The sequence below is a fragment of the Chanos chanos genome, chromosome 5 (assembly GCF_902362185.1).
Source record: "Chanos chanos chromosome 5, fChaCha1.1, whole genome shotgun sequence".
NCBI lineage: Eukaryota > Metazoa > Chordata > Actinopteri > Gonorynchiformes > Chanidae > Chanos > Chanos chanos.
In genome coordinates this window covers 49,869,110-49,891,530 of record NC_044499.1, presented here as the reverse complement: position 1 = coordinate 49,891,530, position 22,421 = coordinate 49,869,110, and the positions used below count along the sequence as shown (strand labels likewise).

General features: G+C 42.4%; 1 protein-coding gene across 1 annotated transcript in view; it reads right to left on the bottom strand.

Moving 5' to 3' along the window:
• The window catches only part of stxbp4 (syntaxin binding protein 4), a 34,550-nt gene that overhangs the window by 10,746 nt on the left and 1,383 nt on the right, over positions 1–22,421 (bottom strand). The window contains exons 2-19 of the mRNA XM_030775148.1: positions 21,388–21,461; positions 21,124–21,219; positions 20,958–21,027; positions 20,302–20,376; positions 17,993–18,084; positions 17,455–17,587; positions 16,679–16,811; positions 16,230–16,336; positions 15,457–15,694; positions 15,146–15,224; positions 11,602–11,699; positions 10,894–10,990; positions 10,580–10,695; positions 10,218–10,307; positions 9,597–9,662; positions 4,699–4,875; positions 3,832–3,936; positions 3,359–3,408 (exon numbers count right to left, since the gene is read on the bottom strand). Of these exons, the coding sequence (XP_030631008.1) occupies positions 3,359–3,408; positions 3,832–3,936; positions 4,699–4,875; positions 9,597–9,662; positions 10,218–10,307; positions 10,580–10,695; positions 10,894–10,990; positions 11,602–11,699; positions 15,146–15,224; positions 15,457–15,694; positions 16,230–16,336; positions 16,679–16,811; positions 17,455–17,587; positions 17,993–18,084; positions 20,302–20,376; positions 20,958–21,027; positions 21,124–21,219; positions 21,388–21,461 (1,896 nt within the window). The remainder of the gene's footprint in view (positions 1–3,358; positions 3,409–3,831; positions 3,937–4,698; positions 4,876–9,596; positions 9,663–10,217; positions 10,308–10,579; positions 10,696–10,893; positions 10,991–11,601; positions 11,700–15,145; positions 15,225–15,456; positions 15,695–16,229; positions 16,337–16,678; positions 16,812–17,454; positions 17,588–17,992; positions 18,085–20,301; positions 20,377–20,957; positions 21,028–21,123; positions 21,220–21,387; positions 21,462–22,421) is intronic.

The window sequence follows — 22,421 nt, the reverse complement described above, 5'->3', positions numbered from 1 at the left end:
TGATCATTTTATGAGCACTTGGGGACTTAAGTGTGTAGGTGGACGTGTGTTTTTTTTTTTTTTTAAACTGCAGGGAGAAGACAGTCATCTTCTGTTTAAAAGTGCTTTTAAAGAGTTTCCTCTACGCCCCGATAAGGCCCGCCCAAAATGGCAGGTAAATATTCAGGTCATGACAGTCTCAACCTCTGCCCTCTTTACTCCACATTACAACAGTAGAAACTTTTATTTATCACTTTTTAACAGTGTTAATGCTTTCATGTGTTTTAGTGTACACACAGTGTAACGACAACACTAGACTAAAATCCTCACGTTGACAAATGAGATTATTAATTTTTAAATGCAGTCCACATGTGCTACAGCAGGTAATAAATGTAACCCAGTACCTTTGAACCTCAGAGATATTCCATCCAAATACTACTTAATCTCATTACCCAGAGTGCAATTTTATTTATTTCCTGTTATCTGGTAACACGGGGAACAGGGAACTGAATGAGGTTACGTTTGTATTCATATTCAACCTACTGACACTAGACAAGAGTTTATTCTCCTCCTCGGAGAGGACATTTGTTTTTTGTTTGTTTTTTTGCTTTTGTTAGATTTGTTTTTTTTTTTTTTTAAAACACAAATCAAATCTCACACTACAATACACACTCTCTTACCCACCTAAATGGAGGTTACAAGGTGTCCACAGGCGGTAGAGTGAGGTCACATCTGACTGACTGCTTTCAGCCAGCCGATGTAAACGGATGTGTCTACGATGCTCTCAAAGTGTTTCAGATCAAACTCATCTGTCAGCTCCTCCCTGCTGCTCACACTAGAACTAGGTCAGTTTGTGTGTTTTTAGTTCAGCGAGCTTTGACGACTTGCTTTTTTCTTCCACGCTTGGTACTAGCAACGCAAATGTCTTTGTCGTTGCGGAAAACTCTCAGCTTCTCTTAATTCATCATTTTAAAAAAAATCAAGAAAGAAATTAGTAATCAGCGTCTGTGAACACTTCAAAGACACTATGGCAACATGACTCATTTACACTGAAATCTGAGAATGAAACCTTTCGATAAGACATACTGAAAATTTCCATTCTCTTCTCACAAGTGCAACAAGAACAAAACATTTACTAAAAAGAAAAAAAAAATATTCTTAAATTGACATAGATTTAAAAAAAAAAAAACACTGATAACTGCATAAAATGCTCCCTGTGTTTACTCTGTTGAGGTGTCTCCCAGAATTTCCTGGGCTAAAGTGCACAGGAACAGTGTCTCAGTCAGTACTGCAGGCCTCATTATCACAGGCACAGTGTCTCTGACAGTCAGCACTGCAGGCCTCATTATCACAGACACTGTGTCTCTGACAGTCAGTACTGCAGGCCTCATTATCACAGACACAGTGTCTCTGACAGTCAGTACTGCAGGCCTCATTATCACAGACACAGTGTCTCTGATAGTCAGTACTGCAGGCCTCATTATCACAGACACAGTGTCCCTGACAGTCAGTACTGCAGGCCTCATTATCACAGACACAGTGTCTCTGACAGTCAGTACTGCAGGCCTCATTATCACAGACACAGTGTCTCTGACAGTCAGTACTGCAGGCCTCATTATCACAGACACAGTGTCTCTGACAGTCAGTACTGCAGGCCTCATTATCACAGACATAGTGTCTCTGATAGTCAGTACTGCAGGCCTCATTATCACGGACACAGTGTCCCTGACAGTCAGTACTGCAGGCCTCATTATCACAGACACAGTGTCTCTGACAGTCAGCACTGCAGGCCTCATTATCACAGACACAGTGTCTCTGACAGTGAGTACTGCAGGCCTCATTATCACAAACACAGTGTCTCTGACAGTCAGTACTGCAGGCCTCATTATCACGGACACAGTGTCCCTGACAGTCAGTACTGCAGGCCTCATTATCACAGACACAGTGTCTCTGACAGTCAGCACTGCAGGCCTCATTATCACAGACACTGTGTCTCTGACAGTCAGTACTGCAGGCCTCATTATCACAAACACAGTGTCTCTGACAGTCAGTACTGCAGGCCTCATTCTCACAGACACAGTGTCTCTGACAGTCAGCACTGCAGGCCTCATGATGTCGGACTCAATGCCTGTGTCCGAAATGGCATACTACATACTACTGGCATACCGATCTTGATGTAAAGGTATGAAGTTGTATGCAGTACACGAAAAATAAAAATTTTGCAGTACACGACAGTTACCCGGATGACAGTATACAACCAGAGCTCACTTTGTCAGGCACTGCATCCCATGATGCAACACTGTGATTTCCAACTGCCAAAATTTTCAAGAAACATGGCGGACAGTGACAGAAGCAGCTCCAACTTCAACTCCAGCTGCAGTTCTGAATATGAATGTATCAGTTGGATATTTTGGTGTAATAAGTCTTCATATGCTTTCTTACGGGGCTACTTTTGATAGATGTTTGTTGTAGTCGTGTGTTGTTTATTTTTAACAGGACAAATAGCCCAACCGATAGCAAACGTATAGTACACTACAGGAAAGTTCTCATACTTGCATACCACACTGTACACTAGAGTGGGGAGTAGTGTGCAGTACACAGTGTATACTGGGCCAGTATGCAGTATGCAGTACACTAGTGCGCCATTTCGGACACAGCCAATGCCTCTGGCAGTCAGCTTAGCAAACAAAGAGCAAGGGGCTCCCAGCAGGCGGAACATTGATTGGACCCCTATCAGAACGGCTGCCAGTTAGAAGCGTTTCATAGACTTCAGTTAATTACCCTTTAAGAAGAGGAACAGCTGCTGAGCCTTTTTAAGGCTGGCAGGGGCTCAAGGGTGAGAAATGAGACTGAAAATCTAGTTTCTCAGGACAAGAACATCAGCTACATGAATAAATGGATAATCATAACAAAGTGAAACATTTAATATGTACTGTGGAGTTTCACCGTTGGAAACGCTACGATTTGATCAATTCGTTTGGATGAATGTCTATCAGAACGGCACAACAATTTCGACTGCTCTCTCCGAGACCTGAATGAATAGGCTGTCTTCATTTTCACTATTTCACTTAGCGCCGAGGGCAAACTGAAGGCCGGTGAACTCACGCATTCACTCCTATCTCAATACACGCTTCTCAGAAATGAGACGAGTGTTCTGAGAACATGTTAGAAATATCTGAGACGTAATTCAGTCAGTCATTCAAAAAGGAAAAAAAAAAATTTTTTTTCCTTTGGTCTCGCTTTCCAAGGTGGAGTGATTGCTTCTCTAGCACTTGAGAAATTTAGGTAGGTTTCAATCATTTGATTTATTTTCCTCTCTCAGTTCCCATAGTTGTGGATGAGGAAGAAGAAAATACTATGACCATAATCAACCTCTTACCTGTAACTTCTCAAGACGGCTTGATTTTCGGTAAGGAACTCTTGAACGATCTACAGAAGGAAAGCACAGATGACAGCCATAAACGTAATGAATGAGGAAATGAATTTGGGAATAAGTATAAGAGTTAGTTCAGGCCTGTGTTTTTTTTTTTGTTTTTTTTTTTTACTGGGGGTGGGGGGGCGGGGTGGTTTTTGGCCAGTCGCTTTGAATATTCCTCTCTAAAGCATCTCTTATCCATGATGAAAGATCAAGCCACAAGCTCCCACCTTCCCACCAAATAGGTCACTACACCATCGCAAGTCTACGTTTAGTTTGAGGAAACAGAAGATGCTGGGAACAGACAATGTAATATGACACCTCTGCTACGAGGAAGGGAGGCCAGATATCGAAAAAAAAAAAATTTCTGGAGCCTTTGTTGTATCTGGTAGTTTGTCATTTGATGCTAAGTGAAGATGAGCACCTGTGTACTGTACCTCCATAAACTGCAGTAGTTTGGCGGTAGAGACCTCAAAACTCTTCCTGGCTGTTTCTGTCTGTCTCAACTGGCACTCCAGCAACACAATTCTCCTCTTCAGGTCCTGGGCGTCCTCCTGCGTGTGTGACTGTGTGTGTGTGTGTGTGTGTGGGTGTGAGTGTGTGTGTGTGTGTGTGTGTATGTGTGTGTGTGTGTGTTTGTGTGTTTGTGTGTGTGTGTTAAACAACAGTTCAAACACATTAAAATGACATTCTGTTGGAGATTTGAATGCACATTTGTTGCGTTGTTGGTCTAATCTCTTATACTTGACCAATCACTCGCTGAGGGTGAAATCAATGTTCAGAATTCATATATTCTTTAATGGAATGCAATGGAACTCAATTTTCAATACACTGGGTTTTTTTTGTTTTTTTTTTTAAATATGAGAGTTCTGTCTATTTGCGCACTTTTCAAGCTGAAGCTTTTCGAGCGTGCTGTGTTTGTATGGAAACCATGGGCGTAAAGGGAAGGAAGAATCATCTGAAGTGGCCGGGAGAAAATTCAGAAGCGTGACATGGTGAGAACCCTTAAGGCTGCTAACCAGAGCTTTCAGAAATAACTTCATCAGCAAACGTCACAGAGAAAGCCTCAGCTCCACATCAGCGCGGTTACTGAATAATACAAAGCAAACACTGACCTACTTTCAAAGGAACAGGAGAGAAGAAAAACCAGGGATGGATTCCTGCACAGGCGGAGTAGGCCGGCAGGAAAAAGGATGTGTTACTGCAGTAGTGTATGGAGGAAAGGGCTGCCGGTGGGGGGGGGGGTGGGCGGAGAGGAACTGCTGGTGGTGGGGGGATTGGGGGGGGGGGCATTGGCAGCCTACTTTAGTTTGGCCGGGACCTTTGGCGCCCTGGGACTTGAGTTCGGCGATTTCGGCCTCCAGGAGGTTAATGACTTCCTCGTAGTCCATCTCCATCCCACGCGCCTGCTTCTGCGCTGCCTCCGCCAGGTGAATCCGCTTCCGCAACGACCGGCTCTCGTCCGACGCCGATTTTGCCTCCTGCCGGGTCAGACCGGGGAGGGGGGGGAGGGGGTTGCAGTGACAGCAGCATTGAAGTGAGTGTATAGGTACAGTAAAGAGCACTGTAAGTTTAACAGGAGGAGGAGAAGAAGAAACCCCACCCTGTCAGCTTCACTGACACGCCGCATTCACCGTAAAGAAAGTAAAAAGGAGCTGACGCCCCCCCCCCCCCTCTCTAACAGAGACAGGGCATGACAAAGCAACGCACTACTTTTCCTGGCACAGATCTCTGGCTCCTCATTCTGCCTCATTCTGACATGGGCTTTAAGAAGCTTTGCATCTGCGACATGCAGAAACACGCCTCTTTAAGCCCTCTCGACCTAAACAAAGTGTGAGGTATGCAGGCAGTGAAAGAGAGGACCTACACCTGAAAAACAAGCTATTACATAATGAGAGGAGAGATGGCCTCCTCTGCCAGAGACAGACACTGAGAGAGAGAGAGAGAGAGAGAGAGACAGAGAGAGAGAGAGACAGAGAGAGAAAGAAACTCAACTGTAGTAATAGTGGGAGCTTGACAAAATGCCAGTACACTGAAGCAGTCTAAACAACTCAGGGCAGACAAGGCAGTGGAATTGTGAGTCAGTGAAGCATGCTAATAGCAGTTAATGTCACGATAGCTTCCAGTTCCTTTCAGTTCAGGTCTGCCAGGGATTCAAGTATAATACGTCAGCTCAGCGGCACGCCAAACCCAGGTCATCGAATGTTCAAATGAATGCACATTTCCAGCCCCATATGTGCCAGGTATCGCTTTTGTCTGAGGACAATTATTCACGTCTTACAAAAAAAAAAAAATAAAATTTGCAACTGCAGAGCAGAAAATTACTAGATGGCACAACAGCCACGACAAAAAAAAAAAAATCGTTTCTAGAATGTTCATTCATATTATTTAGCTCTTTGAATAGCCTAAACCAATACCGAATATGATAAACTTGCCTTAGAGACAAAGTAAATGTTATTATTCTGACAGCGATGGATTATTTGGGCGATACAGTCGATAAAAAAAACTCACTTAGTTGCGCTGTTTAAAACACTGTGGCACTGAACTACTTCCTAAGGAATGTCTTGTGGGGAAAAAAACCAAAAATACAAAAACCCAAACCCTCGTAGGGGCTTGACGACATACACTGTATTTATTGTGAAGACACTGCTGGGCTCAAAGCTAATAATGTAATGTAATATTCTGGTCTCCATGCCCGGCAACATCAAGAAATCAGTTTGGAACTGTGAATACATCTTCTTTTGTCTTCCGTTAAAATCAAATAATAGGCCCTGAGACCGTCCCGAGTCCAATACAACCGTAATATCACAAAGCATCTTTTCTTAATTTGCAGAAGCTAACTATGTACTTCATGTCATTTTGGCTACCCATTCAGACTCCATATTTATTGGTAAAAAGTGCCAATAAATATGGACCCACTGTTAAATAAGTCAGAGATATTAATACATATTTCACATTTCCTCTTTTGTCCGTGAAGTTTGTATATACAAAACGCATACCAAACACCCACTCCTTTCTTTCTTGTTGCTGATGAGTGGTATATCATGGAGCACCATGGCTGTGCTCTCCTGTGCTCAGTATGTGGCAGCATCAGAGAAACTAATGCACCCTGAGACCACCCATCTCCCAGAACCATCCCCCCAGACAGAGGCCTCTCACGCACGAGCTATGACCCGTCCCACACATGTTCTGCTCAAACCTGAGCTCTGTCCCAAAGTGGACAGAGAACATACCACCTGTGCACCCTACAGCGGGGAGAGAGAGAGAGTGAGAGAGAGAGAGCATTTCCAACCCTTTCTCCTCTGGTCCTGTCCAACTCACCTGCTTACCTATGATTCTAAACCAGACAAGAAACATTGCTGGTGTGCTCATATGTGTGTGTGTGTGTGTGTGTGTGTGTGGGTGACCAGAAAGAGCAGAGGATCCTTGCTTTACGGGAGCCAGCGGGAACAGCTGGCTACATCCGGCTCCTCGTGCACCTTTTCCATGCCGTTTGTACTCTTGGTCTCTTTGCCTCTGGGAGTGCATTGGGTTGGCTTGGTTTGGCTAATGTAGCAGAGAGCAGTGCTCCAGGGGGGCAGCTGCAAACTGGGGGGGGGGGGGGGGGGGGGGGTGGGTTCTGAGGTGAAAAAAGATTGGCAGCAAGGCAGGGAGGGGGGGGGGTGCAGGTTATTATGAACACCATCCCCAGATGAGATGACAAACAGCTGAAAGAGCTGAGGCTCGGCTCAGCTAAAAAAAAAAAAAGCACCGCCTTAAACCCCTTGCAGATCCCAGGCAGCTTGTTAAGCATCCTTAAACATGTCTGACCATAAATATATGTGTGTGTTCCGCTCTCTCTGTCTCTCTCTCTCTTTCTCTGTCTCCCTCACCAAGCTCAGGGACCTGGAGTTCAGCTCCTCACTCTGCTCTTGGGTCCAGAGCTTCCTAACTGACAGACCACAGGTGGTGAAGATTGGAACCTGCAGCTCCAGCACCCGAACCCTCAACCCCCCCCCCCCCCCCCCAAAAGGCTCTGCTCTACTCCCTCTACAACTATGATCGCATAGCCAAGCAGAGCTCCAACATCACTGGATAATTCGCAGATGACACTGTGGTGGTAGGCCTGATCTCAAATAGCAACGAGACAGCCTATCTGGTTGAAGTGGAGTTGCTGTCATCATGGTGTAAGGACAACAACTTGGACCTGAATGTCTCCAAGACCAAGAAGATGGTAGTAGACTTCAGGAAGGATGGAGAAGTAGAGGATCTACTACACACCACTCAGGATCTACAGGACCCCGGTGGAGAAAGTGAGCAGCTACGGGTACCTTGGAGAACCTGACGTGGACCACACACATCATCACCCTGGTGAAGAAGGCAGGGCAGCGCTTGCACCACCTGAGGCAGCTGAGGAAATTCAAGATCTCCACAGAGCTGCAGAAATCCTTCCACACCGCCACAGTAGGGTCTGTGCTCTCCGGAGGCATCGTTGCCTGGTATAGCAATTGTCGCTCTCAGGGTAGGACAGCCCTCCACAGAGTGATCCGGTGCGCGGAACGCATCACCAGGACAGCGCTGCCCTGCCTCCAGGCCATCCACACCAGATGGTGCAGGTCCAGGGCAAACCAGATCATTAGGGACATTCACCACCCCAACCACAAACTGTTTTGGTGGCTGCCCTCTGGCAAGCATCTCCGCTCCATCATGGCCAATACTGAGAGGCTGAGAAAGAGCCTCTTCCCCCGGGCCATATGGACCGTAAACACTTACAGACATACACAACACACATCCACACTCCTATTTTGCACTCTGCATCTTTTTGCAGCTCAGTATTTTTTTTTTTCTTTAGTTAATTTTAATACTGTGATTATAGCTTTGCGTTTGCTATTTGCACAGTTGTCGGAGTTGTTGTAATCTCATTTCACTGCCGTTGTACATGTACAATTGTGCATGTGACAAATATCTCTCTCTCACACACATACACACACGCACTCTCTCTCTCTTTCTCTCTCTCTCTGTCATTGTGTGTATAGATCTTTTTTTCTGACTCCTTTCATTAGTGGGCATACTGATCTCATTTCCTCTTTTCCACAAGGTCAGGCATACGTCCTTCCACACACACGCGCTTGCTGACAATTCTGGTGGTGCATAATTCATATAGGAGAAGCTGCACTTGCATTTATGAATCCCCAAACGCATGTAAGAGCAATGACCAAAGGAAGGATGGATTTTGAGGAAGAGAAAAAAAGCCTCTCTGGTTTCCTTGTTCCATCGAAATGCTGGCAAGACCATCACTACGGCTGTTAAAACAGAACAGACCTGAATTGTTTCTTGATTCAAGCATATCACCATGACTCATTAATGCTCTGGATATGTGTTTGAGGTATACAGCCTACAGAAGGACTTAAACGCTGCTTTGTGGAGTCTGTACAGTAAGATTCCCGGGGCTACGAGATTGCACCTAAAAAGCTTCGGATAAGATGAACCAGTGCTTGATGACTCACAAAACAGGGCTCACCGGCCCCCGTCTCTGCAGTGCCCAAAATATTCCGAAACTCCCACATGCGGTGGGCGTTCCGAGCCTCTTGACTGTACCGCACTGCTTTTTATTATAGCAGTGATTCAAGGAAAAGGGTGCAAACCAGGTGATTTCTGCATCCGAAAAGTTTACACACGTTTCACACTCGGGTGCTGGTCAACATAGGGAAGAGAACTGTCCAAATTAAAAGGAAAATTCAGAATGTTTACTGTGGATATATAGATGGATAGACGGATAGACAGATAGATAGATAGATAGATAGATAGATAGATAGATAGATAGATAGATAGATAGATAGATAGATAGATCTAAGCAAATCCAAAAATGCCTATAACATACCACATTATCATATTAAAAAACTGCGTTTTTAAATTGATAGTCAGGCAAATCACTCTTGAGGTATTCCATGTTTAGGCTGGTTCATTTTAAATTATGTTTTAATTTAATTGCCTTTTGAATCAGTCTCAGCGAACGCAGAGTGAATATCGAAAAAATCTGATATGTGGACGTGATCACACCTGTAGCTCAAGCCTATGGAACGAGATATGCGTGCAAAGACCAACCTGAGTTTGACTGTGTGTTTAGAGCTCCCCCTAGCAGCACATCTGGCACTGCATTCACAAATCCTGCCATGCAGAATGGACAGGAGTCACGATAAAAAAAAAAAAAAAAAAGTCTCACCTGTTTCACCTTCATCAGCTCCTCTTGCATCTGATGACAAAGGTTCTGAGAGTCGGCGAGATGATCCTGTAGGCCAAAAGATCTTCCTTACAATCATTTCATTGCACGGATGCCAAATTCTGATTCGTTTTCTTTGGTTTAGTTTGCTGGAAATGTTCTTGAAACACTCCTGATATAATCCTTGGTTGGAGCTTAGCAAGGACTTACTTAATTATCTTACATTAAGATTTAGATTCACTCATTATTAAATCATCAAGAGTATGCTCTTCTCTACCACACTCTTTCTCAAATCCAGCTCTGGGGATCTGCAAACATCAGCTCACTGCTTACCTTGACCAAGAAGCCAAGGGCTCAATAATCAGTGCATAAATTGTATTAAGCGTGGTATGACTGATCTACAGCAAAAATGTCTTGTGGATCCCAAGGACTGAGTTGAACACTGATCTAGGGCAACTTATATACTTTTCTCTCCCAGAAACTATGCAGCCCTGGAGCAATTTCAGGGTTCAACTCAGAGACTTTTACCAACCGTTCACAAGAACATGGCCAAGTATTTCTCGCAACATTCACCAGTCAAACCAGTCAAAACTCCTTCCTGTTTGTGGGGACTGGGATTATTACCTGTAGTTGCTTTAGCTCTCTCAAGGCTTCGATGTGGTCTTTTCTCAATCTCTCCATTTCATCCAGGTCTTCAGAGTCTGGTGTTGGTGCCTTACAGAGAGCACGCTGATAAGAGGCATCCCCATTAGGATTATTAGTTCATATTTTAATACCAGTGTTTACAGATTAGCATAGATTAGCTGCTACTGTTCGCTCCCTGTAATCAGCATTAAGTCTAACTCCACCTACAGCTACATCTATGTCTACAATTCGGTCTCGAAATTAGGCTGACAGGCTATTGTTTTCAAAAACAAACAAACAGGCAGACCAAATAAAATAGAATAAAATAAAATAAAAAAGTATAGAAATCTTGCAGGCCATACCAATGGAAGAGTTGAAGAATTGCTGAGACTGTCTGATGTGACTCCCACTACCTCCTGAGCACAGCCAGATTCATCAGGAGAAGATTTAGACAACCCCTGTCTGATGCTCTCAAAGTCTGGAACAGACAAGTACAACGTGGAATTACAGTCGACGCAGCTCAAGCAAATGCTTCGCACTCTAAAACGAAATAATATGAGGTACATTGCAAATGATAAACCACAGAACGTAAACTAAGAGAGGACTTGGTAATGTTTTTGAGTTGAGTTGATGCGCAAACAGGGGCCGAGGTGACGGTGAGTATGTGGACACTTGCCTCCGTAAGCCACGATTCCACCAGGGTCTGCCCGAAGTCTCTCCCTCAGCGTCTGGATCTGGGACTCAGCAGGCTTCGGTCCTGGTGTGTCCACAGACTGTCAACAAAAACCACGGTCTGTTTAACAAAAGCTGGTCCTGTGACCACAGAAACCACTCCCACCCCCCTAGCCAACCAAACCACACCCCACCCCACCCATCTATCCCACACCCAAACGAAAACTCTCACCAAAATGACCTACACATGGACTCTTACATTCTATGACATAACAAGCTTCTACTGTATATCCGCATCCTGAGTGCTACATCTCCTGGGCTTTAGTATTACGGATATTATTTCAGTTCTCTAGCGTGATGTTACTTCACAAAACTGGCGGTGACATAATCTGACAAACTCTAGCTTGACTGAACAGAGACGGTGAATTGCATTTACTATTGATTTCTCCAACGTACCACAGGGGGTCAGGCACAGCTTAACTGACATATTGGGCCAACAGCGGATGAGGGAACGATTTATCCCTAATAAAATCCACGCGAAATGCTAACAGCTCGATAGCTTGTGTTCTCTGTTGAGACTACACAAATGACCCGTCAGCTGGATCAACGTCGTTTGACCTTGATGTCACTGCGGTGTGTTCTCACACACACACCGATGAGCCTGATGGAGACAGAGTGACTAACGGTCATAGAGACGCCTCATTGGGCTAACCTGTTCCATTTTGTCTGGCTTTGGACGGAAGTTGGGCTCAGGGGGAGGAGTCGCGGACACAGCTGAAGTGTCGGCAGGCTTACAGGCTGCTTTGGCATCTGCGGAAATAAACAGATGTACGTGAAAGTCTGCGAGAACCCCGATGCTGAAACAGAAAACAGTAATGCATTCAGTTACAGATTGTTCACAAGATGCACGCAGACATGTGCACACTCCTACATCAGATTATTAAAGTTGCTTATTTCATTTCGACTACTTCTGCACAGACAATAGCCACTCACACTGTCACACATATGATTCCTTTTGACTGTTGCTATCACAATTATTTAAAGCACTTAACATTGTTGATAACTTATTATTGGGTCACTTGGATGTGACAGGGATGTTTCTCCCCGACAAGATCCTGCATGTGACACACATTGTAGATGACCAATCAAAACACTCCTAGGTCATCTGTCAGAGGAAAAAAAAAAAAAAAACCTGGATGGCCTACTTATGAGCAGTGTTTCTGTATTGTCAAACTGAATGAACAGGTATCTGCTCTGAGCAGAACCGACACGCCTGACCCAAATCACACATGACAGCACTACTGCATGAAAAGGACACACTGTAGTATTTCCCCACAATATTATTATTATTATTGTTGTTGTTGTTGTTGTTGTTATTACTGTTGTTGTTGTTGTTGTTGTTGTTGTTATAACAAATTTGCTTGACACAAAATAAATTGAGGATTGATTGCTCTGGGGGGTATTCCAGACAGCGGGTAGCGAGTAGTAAACCTCCTAATAGAAGAGCCCTATGGCTTCGATCTCCTCGCAAATCAAAGCCATAGGGTTCTTCTATCAGGAGGTTTACTACTTTCTCCGAGTTCACTAACTCTGAGTTTTCACTAAACCGGCTTTCTGTCATACCCCCCTGATGTAATGAGCAGTTGACCTGCGATGACCCAGCTCTCTTTGTTCTTACATTTTTTGTCTTCTCCAAAAAGGCAGCGGGAGGAGAGAGGAGAGAGAGGAGTAGAACGACAGGACCAGAGAAAAAGGGACCAGTCATTAACTGGTGCCCACCTAGAGTCTCTGCAGAAGTGTGCATCTTACTTCCAGTGGAGATAGCAGGGACAGCCTGCATATTCAACACCCTGGAAATGAGCAATCTGACAGAGGCCTGACGCCCCCCCACCCCCCCCGCCACCCCCAAGTCCGCCCCCGTACACATACAACACTTCCTCCACTCAGCACCATCTGCCCTTCCATGGAGATGTCAGTGAGGAAAGAAAAAAGAAAAAAACGTCTTCGCTTCTGCCATTGAAATCTCATTTAAATTTCTTTTAAAACTGCAGAGATTTGACATCTCTCTAATGCATCCACTCAAGGCAAGATTAACAAAAGCCTCCAGCAAATTCAGAAATATTGAGTTTATGCATAACCAGCATGGGAGACTATAAATGGTCGACTACACCAGTTGATGTTGGAGTCACTGGCATGACAGTCTGAAAGCCTTAATGAATCTTCCTCCAGATCGACCAACTGCACAGGGTCTATCAGCTCTGACATAAACTCTATCATATAACACCACTATTTCACCATTATAACACCATTATTTCAGAGGCTCATCCTAACTGTGGGCCAGCTAGGTACAGTTTTGGGAAAGCGTGTCAGTTCCTTAAAAAGACTGCAATTTGAGCTGCCAAAATTTCTAGGCACAAAATATCCTGGAAAAAAACAATAACTTAGAAACATATTTCAAATGTCAGTTTCCCACAATATTCTGGTGTCTTTCAGAATTCACTTCCAAATGCATATGCCCTGTGCAAGATGCTTTAAGTCATCTTAATGATGATGATGATGATGACGATAATGATGATGATATGGACTCTTGTCATTTCTTATCCTGTACATGACAAGGCATTTGGTATAACTGCAGCAGATTCAATCCTTCTGAGCAGTCAAGAGAAGTGTTCCTTGTCAGCGTTACTGGTCTCATTATAATCTCTGTGGTTTCTATGCTAATGAATCATGAGACAAGAACACCATATAATTATAATTGAGTATAAGGGGCGTTTTGTCCCATTGGGCTATTACTGTGTGCTCAGCCCTGTTAACATAACAGTGTTCATAACTTCTACAATTAAAACCTCTCATGTGGTTAAACTTATGTGTAAAATGTACATCTCCACCTAAAATGGCAATGCAGTCTGTGTGTCAAATGTTTACTGACGTAGGTTCGGTCTATTCTTCTGTCAGCACTGGTGGACCTGACCGGATGAAGATCCATCAGAATTCAAAGCGCTGTCTTTTGATAATAATACAGCAGAGCGTTGCAGCCTAACACAGTACAATTCAGTACGCTCTCTTCAGTAAAACCTCTCACAATGAAATACGAAAACTCTCCGTGTGCCAGTCCAGTTGCGTCAGCAGGGCATATGCACCGAACGGCTTTTGCCCGATTCCATGCGAGCGTTTTCATTTATGGAGTTTCATTTTATGAAACATGATGAGGCCTCCACGCAGTCTGAATGAGGGCGCTGGATCACAGAGCCGCTTAAGTGTCCATCACACTGCTTATGAGGCTAAACTGGACATGTGCAGGAAAAAGCTCGCTGGATTGGAAAGGTGCGGGAAAAAGTTTATCGGATTGGAGAGGTGTAGGAAAAAGGTATAGGAGAAGGTGTAGGGAACAAAGCTCTCTGGATTGGAGAGGTACAGGAAAAAGATTGGCAGATTGGGGAGGTGTGGAAAAAAGCCTGACAGTTGGAAAGGTGCAGGACAAAGCTTGCCAAACCGGAAGAGTACAGAGAAAGCTCGCCAAATTGGAGAGGTGGAGGAAAAAGATTGCTGGATTATATTCAGCTGTTAACACTCCATCAGATCACCCATGTATGCCAGATTCAATCTCATGCCTCTAGAGTGGACCGGTAATCCAGGTTATGGAGGAATTACCTTTTTTTTTTTATCTCAGAGGGGTAGAATTATTCAATTATGTCCTTCCAAAATAAAATCGCACTTTGAAAAAAACAAAACAAAACAGGAAACTCAGCTCTCTAACGTTTCAGCCATTAGCTGTTCTTTTGGAAAACAAAAGCTCTGTGAACAAGCACAACTCTAAGAGGTCAAGTCAAACTGCTGACCGTAGAAAGCAAATGACTGTTAACAGTTACCAGTCATTTTATGACTGGTAACTGTTAACAGTATGGTTAACTGAAATTCAAAGTTTTCTGTTTAAGTGTGGCACTATTTACAAAACCAAAGACACACTCTGTTTAAAAGGAAACAAACCTTTATAAAACATGGCAGTAGTTATCATATACGTTTGAACGCTTTTTTTTTTTAAATATACAAATTCTGGATAATCATCCAGAATTTATTCACCATCCTCCAGAAGGTCTTGTAACGGAAATGATTTTGATCTGTAAGGTCGTGGAGTGCTGGTCACAGTCATGATTTGTGGGGACAGTATACCTCTGACAGACAGGGCTGTGCTACCAGACCTGTCACTGAGCAGCTTTATGGGGACAGTGAAATGTTTCAGGGTGGGGCAGTATTACCAGAGTTAGTCACAGCGGTACAGGCACTCTGTGGATGGCAAACAGGTGTAGGCTCCACCCTCACAGGAACCGTTCGCACCTGCAAGAATGGAGGAAAGCATACTGAGCACCGTAAATATGACGACAACCTGTCTTCAGTCAGTGCAGAAAAGACCACGTGCTGTCTCGACTTGAAGAGAAGCATAATTTTTTTTAATAAGTATGGCGCTGCGTTAGAGGCGACTTTTGATTTTTATCACCATTCGGTTTTGAAAAACGAAAAAGAGTAAAAAGAGAACAGTCAGTTGAAAGAGTATCAATACAGATCTTACTTGAGTCAGTTTGACAGAAGGCAGGGTCTCACTTCCAGCGTCAGGGGTGGGAGACAATTTGGGCACGAGGGTTCCTGACAGAGGCAGGACCCCAAGGCCCGTGGGTCTGAGCTGGGGCCCACTGCTGGACGGAGGTTGCTGGGACGGAGACTGTAGGGAGATTGGGCTGTGGGGTCCACTGCTGGAGCCAGAAGAAGACCTCCTCCTTATGAATGCAATCTCCACCGTTGGGTCCGGTCTGCAGCAAGACACAGAGATGTACAACTGACTTCAGCGCTTTCAACCGTCGAGCCAGCCAGCCAATATTGAAGGTGACACGACACAGCAAGATTGACACTTTGGTGACTTTATGCCACTTAGATGGCAAATCATTCTTTTAGTTTTCTGTCTTGGTCATATCTATAACATTTTATTGATTTAACGGAACTTAGATGGCATTTGTTAGTGTTCCATCATGGTCATAGCTACTGTTTTTACTTATTGCCTCATTATATGCCTCAGATTTCATTTTGGAACACTGTTGGTTCACCTTTCACCTTTTACCTCTCAGGTATGTGCACTCTATGGCCAATCAGAGACCACAGCATGTGGTTGATATAAAAAAACTAGCGGGAGTGCAGATCTTCGAGGCCAGATTTGAGAAACCTACCGATGTGTATCGATTTGTTCCACAGGCATCTCTCTTCTATCATCTCTTAGAGTTACGAAAACGCCACAACGAGTTGTTCACCACAAACTAGTTAGAACTTTACTGCAGTGAATGTGGATCTGACCTGAGTTTGGTGCGTGTGAGAATGCTCCTGGCCTCTTCATAGGTCACCCCAATGAATGACTCTTTATTAACAGAGATGAGCTGGTCTCCAACCTTGAGTCTCCCATCCTGAAAAAGAAAAAAAAAAATAGCAACATGTTCTAGCTGTAGTACTGCAACAACAACAACAACAACAAAAACAACAACAAAAAACATGTTTTCTTCCATTCAGTCAATAGGAAAACGGACTGATCTCTTACTAACTTATTTATAATGGATTTCTTTTTAATTAAATGGTTGGTGTGAGTGTTATGCAGATTAAAAATGGACTGTTATTCAATTATAATGTGAATAAGATTCATAAGCGGTCATAAGAAACATTGTTTTAAACTTGTGAGTTGTATTTTAGAGGGAAAGGACAGTTTGAAGAGAACTGAAAAAAAAAGGTACAGTATGAATGGAATGACCCACCTTCTGGCAATCTCCTCCTGGTATTATTTCCTGAATGAACACCATTGGTCCTTCTGCCCGGTTAGCTCCGCCTTTGATCACCAAGCCTAATCCTGTTCCCTTGGCAACACATATAAGCTGAATGGCACAGTCACTAGGGGAGGAGAGGTAAAAATAAATGCTAACAGGAGACCAGATACAAAAACTCATAAAGTGATTACTTTAATATTTCATTCTCCTCGATTGACCCAGAGCTAATCTTTTGCAGGATTTTTCCCCTCCAACTACTATGAAGCATCTGTCAGAGTCAAAACAGTGCTTTTAGGATCTCAGTTTCTCCTCTGTGAGCAAAGAGCTTCACGCAGCATCAGCCAGCACAGTGGGAGTTTTCTTATTTAACTCACTGTCAAACAACAACAACAACAACAACAACAACAACAAAAATAATATTTTCACAAGCTATTTGAATCAGCTGATGAACTCAATAAAATATATTTTTTGGCTATATTTTTAAGAGGAATTTCCTCTAGTATATTAATCTGGAACACATCTTGAATGCTTTGGTGACACCACCAAAACAGCAATCATTTATTATTTATTCATTACTGATTTGGTAATTATTTATTAATTGTTTACTTACTTTTACAAACCTTTCATACAAAGATTTCTCTGAAAATACTCTACATGGTATGAAAGACATACGCTGAGCACAGGTTGTTATACATGTTTTACCTGTTTAGTGCTACACCGATAGGCTCAGCCTACATATATCCATATATATATAGCTGTTGTCTGACCTGCAGACCGGTGGTGCTGATGGAGTTGGATTACTGGCGATGTAGGCTGATGATCCAGTTTCTTTAGGGCTCATAAGCGGAGGACTGGTGGATCGAGAGGATGATGAAGATGAAGCTGTGTCTGTCAACTTGCCTGGAAAAAGACCCACATAAAACCCTTAACCTATGCCATAATGCTGGGTGACAGCGTATTTACTAACACTGTGTATTGTTCAGGAATTACAAATCTAACAACATAGTCATTAGACAGGCAACAGCATTACTATAGAGCTAAGTAATGATACATGTCATCTTTATCAAAAAGCCAAAGGTTTACACTGCACATCTTCACCTGCTCTAAACCATCTGGTTCAACCCGACAGTGAGTGATCAGATCTTTCTGTAACTGAAGCTGTGTTAAAGCCAAGGAGAGGCTTACAATCTGCTGAAAACTGAGATCCATGTCAAAGACCTGCACACACTGCTGAACTTTGAAGTTGGAAATGGTTTGCATTCTTTGGTCGACTTGTTTCAGTTTTCATGTGTTATTGTCAAATACCTGTGGTGAGGCCAGTGGGGGAGATTCTGTCTATACCAGACCCCGTACTGCTGTTAGAGCCATATTTGTCCATCAGCTCCACAAACTCCCTCCTGCCGTGCACACACACACACACACACACACACAAACGCACACACACACACACCAAGAACAGACAAAGGGAAAAGAAAGTTTATGTCCACTGTGCAGGTCATAATGTCAGTGAGCTTTATTTCAGCGTTTGGACATTTATGACAGTGTATTGGCAGAGTGTGGAGAGTGTGAATATGAAAGCTATCAATGTGGCTCAACTGAAAGTGTGTGAGAGCACAGGGAGATGCATGCTGTTGTTTGGGGGTGTATGAATGTCCGTAGAGGTGTATGTGGAGTTGTGTGGAGGTGTGCGGAAGTCTGTGGAGTTCTGTGGAGGTGTGTGGAGGCAGACCCGTGTTTGGGTTAAACGGGAGCAGATCTATTGGGTCTGAAATGAGTTCTAAATGATCGCGGGCGCTGTGAGAAGATATTTCTGATACACTGCTTCCCTCTTCTGGTTCATCTTCTCCACCATTAACACTTCTCTTTTTCCCCTTTTTCCCCCCTTTGCCTTTGCATTTTCGCTGTTTTAATTTCACAAATGAAAAACACCCATTATGATCAAAAAAGTTCTTAGATAATTAGATTATATATATTTAAATCTTTCTAAAAGAAAATAATTAATAAAAATGAATGACCTCAACTGCTTGTATTACACTTTATTCGCTCAAAGCAGTTCATTAAATCAGAAAATTGACTCAGATCTCTTTGAGACTGCCTGGAATTTACGTACACCATTAAGATATTAACAACTGGAATGGAAAATATTTAGAGGTCAACATTCAACACACGTTCCAAAGGAGCACAAACTGATTACTTTACCACTGACATGTGATTCAACTGTATCCATTAAATGGCCCATTGTCATTAGTAGCTGAGACAGGGATTAGCAGCTCCTGATTAGATTAGCAGGGTAACCATAGATACATTAGTTTAAAGGTTCACACGGAGGTTTAAAGGTTTGCACGTAATGACTTCAAAATTAAACTAAATGAGAAAATGGGATAGACTCTCGTATCTAGCCCAAATACTGTTCCAATGGTACCTTGTTATCACCTTGTTATCTTCCAGATGAAAAAAAAGAGGGATTACTCTTAATATGATGTTCTATTAATGTCATCCTGGCATAGTTTGGTAATCAACTGTCTTTTTAAATACAGCAATTAAAATCAAGCTACCATCTACCATCTTGTCACTGTAAGGGAAGGCGAAAACCAGGACACAGCTGACAGATATGTGGCCTTAATATGTCAGTGTGTATTGGTCCAGGGGCTGACAGTGTGCAGTTTAAAGTCCCTGGGACCAGCAGAATGCCAACTTCACTTACACTCACCACAGTCCTGTGAATGTGACAGCTGGTTTTCGCACATGCTTTGGCCGAGCGGTTAGCACGGAAACGGCAAAGCATGCGAAAATTAATTCTCTCGTTCGCCAAAATACAAATTCAAATGACCAATCAACCAAATGGTCCATCAGTCTAATATAACATTCTAGTTTTGCTAATTATTTGGCTCTTTAAAAAAACAAAAACAACAACAACAAAAAAAAAACCCATGGGTAAAGGAGCTGACCCTAGCTTTCCTCCTTGAATCTCATGCCAAGTGGCAGGCTTAGAAGGAAGAGGCACGCAATGTGATTTTGATTCAAAGACCACTGTGGTCCAAAAAACACACCAATCCCCGTTCCAAGATTCTCAATTAAAGAGCCTAAGACAATAATGTTCTTAATGTATTAAGACTATTTTTAGATTTATCAGAGAAAAATCGAGGTGCTCATGTCTGCTCATCCATTAATGAGATTATAACGATTCAGGGATAATGACTCCAATGGATATGTCTAACACACAGCGAGTACATTAAATTAATAATAATTAGATGAATGATTAAAAGCTGCAACGGCATTTCAGAAGGAACTACTCTGTCTTTGATTTTCACTAGATTTTTTTTTTTCGTCATGCAGTCATTCTCACAAACACCCACAATCCTGAAGATAAAATCAGCCATGACATATGAGCAGCACTTAATAGAACATACCAGAAGACAAACTGCTGCAAATTTAAAATGCAGGAAAAAAGTTAAAGACTGAAATGATTTAAAAAAGAAAGAAAGAAAGAAAGAAAAGAAAGAAAGAAAGAAAGAAAGAAAGAAAGAAAGAAAGAAAGAAAGAAAGAAAGAAAGAAAGAAAGAAAGAAAGATGATACTTGCTGAATCATCAAAGACAGAAGCCAAAGCCCTTACCTGGATTCTTCATCTCGGGCGATCAGCAGGGACATGTGATTCGTGGATGATGCCATGCGAAGGATCTCCACTGCCCTGGCAAAACACAGTAGAGACAGTTTACTCTCCCGTTTCATTCCCCCCTGTTATGTATGTTCAACCCTGTTACATGCATGCCGCTCCATTATGTCTTCCTCTGTCGCCTGTTTCAGCTGCTCACAAATCTATTAGTGTGTTATTAATGAAATCAATCATAACACACCCGTGTTTAATGAAACAGTAGTTACAGAAAAGGATGGCAGCTCTATGTGCAGATCTGTTATAAAAACCAGTAAAAAGTTGAACGAAAAGTTTCAGATTAAGGTTAATGCTGGGGTTGGAAATTAATTCAATTTGGGGTTTATGTTTAGTTGAAGTGAACGTAACCTAGTCTGGAGTTTTAGTAAATCTAAAGAGAATTTTTAATTCCATAAAATACCATAAGATACAGTGTAACTGAATCTGTTCCCGATCCAGCAGTTACGAAGTTCATGCTGCAAGGTTTGTCTTTCCATAATGACCGTTTCTTAAAATCATTCTTAAGCCCAAACGCCATTTCAAACAGACGTTTAAATGTGAGATGGATTTGTAAATGCACAAGGCTGTGAGAACGCAGTCAGGGCACTGATACACGTTACCTCTCAGTTGTAACACCACCCAAATTCATGTTGTTGACGTCCAGAATAAGATCTCCTGACCGGAGCCGTCCTAGGGCAGAAAGAGAACGTCACGACATTATCGGACTGAGGGAGGACAAGCTTTTTTTATTCGAACACCTAAATGAGTTCAAAGGCCGCGACCTACCATCCTGTGCTGCAACTCCGCCAGGTAAAACACGTTTAATATAAATGCCAAACTCTTCACCACTCAGTTCTCTGTACCCTCCAATTATTTTCACACCTGTTCCACGGCAAAAAAAACGATTTTAAATGTGTTACTCTTACGGAGTTTGAAACATTTTGTACACGTATAAAAATATTTTTTTTAAAAAAAGGAGAAAGAACATAGAACTAAGAGGGGTTTTTTTTTTACAGAATACAGACAGATAAAGATAGAGATTCCTCTCACCAAGGCCTCTCTTGCAGTCGGTGAATTCTAGTCTCTGCACAGCACGGTTGATACCATGTGGTCCCATGATTGTCCTAAAAAAAAAAAAAATAACATTATTGAAAATATTTCATTATTCAAAACTAGAGCAAAAAAAAAAAAATGAAATCCAGTATTTGAGTATTTGCTCATCTGTCAAACCGATGAGAGAGGAGAGAGGAAAAGAGTTTCAATCAGTTTTATTTACGCAAATATGTTATGGGGGAAAAAAAGAAAAACTTGACGCAAATAAATGGGTTATGACTGGAGTACCACAGTACATCAGAATATTTGGGAATAAACAGATGTAATATGTTAAGATAAAGATCACCGTTTTTTGGGGTTTTTTTTGACAATGACATGCTGAAAAGAGAATTGACCACTCTAAATAGAGAGGATTTTTTTCAGGTTGTTTTTGTCACTGGAGAAAATGATTCCGTTCAGGAAGAGAGCGAAGGAATGTAGGTTACTGAGCTCAAATGTACATGATCCTTGTTTTTTTTTGTTTTGTTTTTTTTTTGGCATAAATAAATAGTATGTTTATGAGCACTGAGGGCAAGTGGTCCGTTAAATTTAGATAGAGGCTTGATCTCTGTTGACTTCAATCCCCATTACAGAAAGAGAGAAACAGAACACAAAGGCTTTTGCTTTTAACTAGGACAATGACTACACGCACTGCACCAGCAGCTTTGATAAGCCAACCTGCGAGCACAAAAGAAAACAGTGCTTTTAATTTAATTAAAATCACACAAATAAAATTAAAACCATAAAGTAGTATGGTTATAAATAAACTAAACCAAACATTACCTGTCCACTCACATCTGAAATAACATTTTGTTCATTCACACATACAGTGGCTTACAGTAAGAGCAAACATCTAGTTGGCCAAATAGTGGAAACTTAGGTTCACAAGGGCACAGAAATTCCCAAGTCAAAATAACGCTCTCACATAGTAATTTGTGCCTATTTTAACATGAAATTTTATGTTTAAATTTAATTATTATTATTACCATTTT